This window comes from Pinus tabuliformis, chromosome 8 (genome assembly GCF_031772625.1).
Source record: "Pinus tabuliformis cultivar Carrire ecotype Pingquan chromosome 8, CPIR1, whole genome shotgun sequence".
Classification (NCBI taxonomy): Eukaryota; Viridiplantae; Streptophyta; class Pinopsida; order Pinales; family Pinaceae; genus Pinus; species Pinus tabuliformis.
The window spans coordinates 511,426,308-511,429,327 of NC_142294.1; the positions used below are offsets into that span (position 1 = coordinate 511,426,308).

Consider the following 3,020-nt stretch of genomic DNA (forward strand, 5'->3'; position numbering starts at 1 on the left):
ATTTCTAAACTTGGCCTCTTCTCCCAGCTCCCTTACTGTACCAATCACACTCTCTAACCTTGCCACTATTTCTAACAGAAGAGCAGAAAAGCTAACAAGAGGAAGGACCTCCATAACTGTATAACTGCCTCGTTTCATTTCGCTCATTTCATATAATTTGCTAGCTTGACTCTTGGATAGGTCCTCTTGAATCTCCCCCTCCAGAGTAGTTTGAAATGACATTGTATTTTCATCATCTGCTTCTTCTGTCATTTTCGGTACTGAGGAGTCATGGAATTTGTCTGATCGAGTTATGTCTTCTTCAATAGTTTTCCAACTCTTGGTATTGATGAAAAGTTCGGGCTGAGCTCTCAGCGAATTTTGAAGTTCCTCTACCATTGCCTTTAAACGACCTGTCATTAAAGTTGGATTTATACTTCTCATTGTCCTTATGCTATCGGCCAGTTCACGAAGAATGTTGGCAGACTCTGCCAATATTAATGCATGGCGTCTTCAAATATTCTCTCCGAGAAATTGGAGTCTGATCGGACAACATCATCACCAATAATTAATGATACGAAATTGATCAATATCGGGAAATACAAAAGCAATATTAAGCAAAATTGACCAACATTACCTGAATCTCAGCGTTTAGCAATCCATTTAAAGCCTCCACACAGTGGGCATTGTATCTAGTCACGCTTCCAACTTTTAGATAAAATTGCCATGGATATCTGAAAAAGAAACGTCCATGCGGTGGTTCCCATCTGGCGAAATTCGCCTGCAAAATTTAAAAATAATCGTTAAAGTTAAATGGATAGCCAAACTTATATATATCTACCAGTGTATACTAATAAAATATTATAGTGTATATTGATGAATTATGACATCTACCAGTGAGTCTTCTATGGCCTTCGAGTTCAACACACATTTATAACCCGATCCGACCTTGTCATCGTCTGAATCCTGGCCATCTTTTGAGTCCAAGAAGTATTCCGTGACGCATTCTGTAATCACATAAACCACTGAATATTTTCTCAATATCTTTGGAATTTGTAAATAAAAGAGTGGAGTGAATTCAATTAAAGACAAATTGTTTTAACTTATTCTTACACCAAAAATTTCCAAATATTTAAGATTGCGAAAATTAAGATAAAGATAACTTATAAATAGGATAAATGATTTATTGTTTTTTTGTGTGACAAATTACCTTGCAGAGATCCAGCCAATCCTTCTAGGTTATGTATAATCAAATTGTGAAGATCGTCTCCAGCCCATATGGGAAAAACAAACACAGTTATTATGAAACAGACTGTACACCCAATGATTATCGTAGCTATCCTATGATCGGCCAATTTTAAAATGTTTTCAACGCGAGAAGCAGAAATGGCTACAAGATTGAAGGTGAGAAGGAAGATGACCACCCCGTAATCGTATCTTTGCTTGAGCACAGGAAAGAAACGCGAATATGTGCACGCTGTACCTGCATCGATCACCAAAGAATAAACATCACAACCCTCAAAGGTGAAGTATCGAATATAACATGCAGAATTGTATTATGGGAAGGAGAAAATATCGACCTAAGGCAAAAACAGAAACACCCAGTATAACCCGTTCGCAGTTTTTCCCTGTAAGTTCTGCAACATAGCTCACCCCCACTCCCAGTAATCCCGCCAACAGTGTGGCTAAAGATCTGTTCACACCTTTGCTCAATGTAGCACCTGCATAATAAAATTGAGGCGCAAAACATTAAATTTATTATTGTGAAAAAAACCCAATAGCTGGTCTACTTGATATTATATAGTCATGAAATCCTCCTAACAATTTATTCAAAATGTGTGAAGATACCTAGAGCCATTTTAATACTTGTAAACAGGAGGTATTTGGTGAATAATTACCTACGGTGAATTCGAACACCACAACGACAGTCATGACAGCCCACATGGCATTTTCACCAAAACTGTCAAACAATGGCCTCACGAAGTAAAATATAGAGACCAAAGTCAGTGCAAGGCCAACTTTGATGGAATGAATAACTCTTCTAGGATCATCTACACCCACCTGCCAAACCCTTTTGCTCACAGAAAGGACAGATCTTTTGTATTCGTGGAAAGCTTGAGAAATTCTCGTAACCAAAAGGTTGCAGAAGTTCTCTTGGATGGTATTCGCTTCCATCCCTTCGTTAACACTAATTTTCCACTCCAGAGGCTGTGACTGAACCAATATCGTGCCCCCCATATTGCTATTGCTTCAGAGCTAAACTTCAAACTGAGAAAACCTTGAATATATCAGCAAGTTTCAATCAAGCATTGAATACAACAGCAGGTTTTAAATTTTAATCAACTTATGTTCTGTAATATCACTTGAGCTCTCTCAAAATTCTTTGTCAGTCCAAGAATTTGAAGTCAGTCCCGTTGATGCAGCGTTCCGGGCCTGGCTGCAATGTGCCAGAACAGTTTCCTCTCTATCCTTTTATAAGTAAAAAGACGTATAAAAAATGAGTTGTTGAGTACGAACAGGACGAAGGGGAGGAGGACAGCCTGTAAGTAGACCTCCACTGTTAAAGGGTTTTAGAGGCCGGAAAGGCTTTTCCAGTCGCATTTGTGGAATTTCGAATCGTGGGCGGCCGACCACATTCGGCAAGGTCTCTAGAGCTATAATTAGCACAGCGCATATAAAAATGGATATACAGATAAATTCAATATGGTGCAGAGTGTGGGCATGGACAGTCGCCATCAACGAAATATTTTATAATGGTTAAAACTTTATACAGTCGATTTTCACCTTTAAACCACCAACTAGCACATTACCATTCCCCATGTGGCGTGCCACGTGATGCAGAAAATATAACTGGGAGACGGATATACAGATCTCAAATCAGTCCAATTCAGTCCACAGAGGGACATGGGCATTCCCCCACTGTAAGCGCACTCTACTTGCTTTTGTATTTGTCTGGTTTTTTAATTTATTTGCCCTCGTGCTTTTGTATTAGTGGCCACAATTGTATTTGTCTGGTTTTTTAATTTATTTGCCCTCGTGCT

General features: G+C 38.9%; 1 protein-coding gene across 1 annotated transcript; it reads right to left on the reverse strand.

Moving 5' to 3' along the window:
* Positions 1-445: 445 nt before the first annotated feature.
* Positions 446-2,217, reverse strand: LOC149236347 (aluminum-activated malate transporter 12-like). The gene is made up of 6 exons (XM_089368861.1): positions 1,878-2,217; positions 1,560-1,700; positions 1,190-1,462; positions 874-986; positions 617-760; positions 446-520 (listed from the first exon to the last, which is right to left on the reverse strand). The coding sequence occupies exons 1-6, from the start codon at positions 2,215-2,217 to the stop codon at positions 446-448; spliced, it is 1,086 nt and encodes a 361-aa protein (XP_089224987.1).
* Between the last annotated feature and the right edge of the window lie 803 nt (positions 2,218-3,020).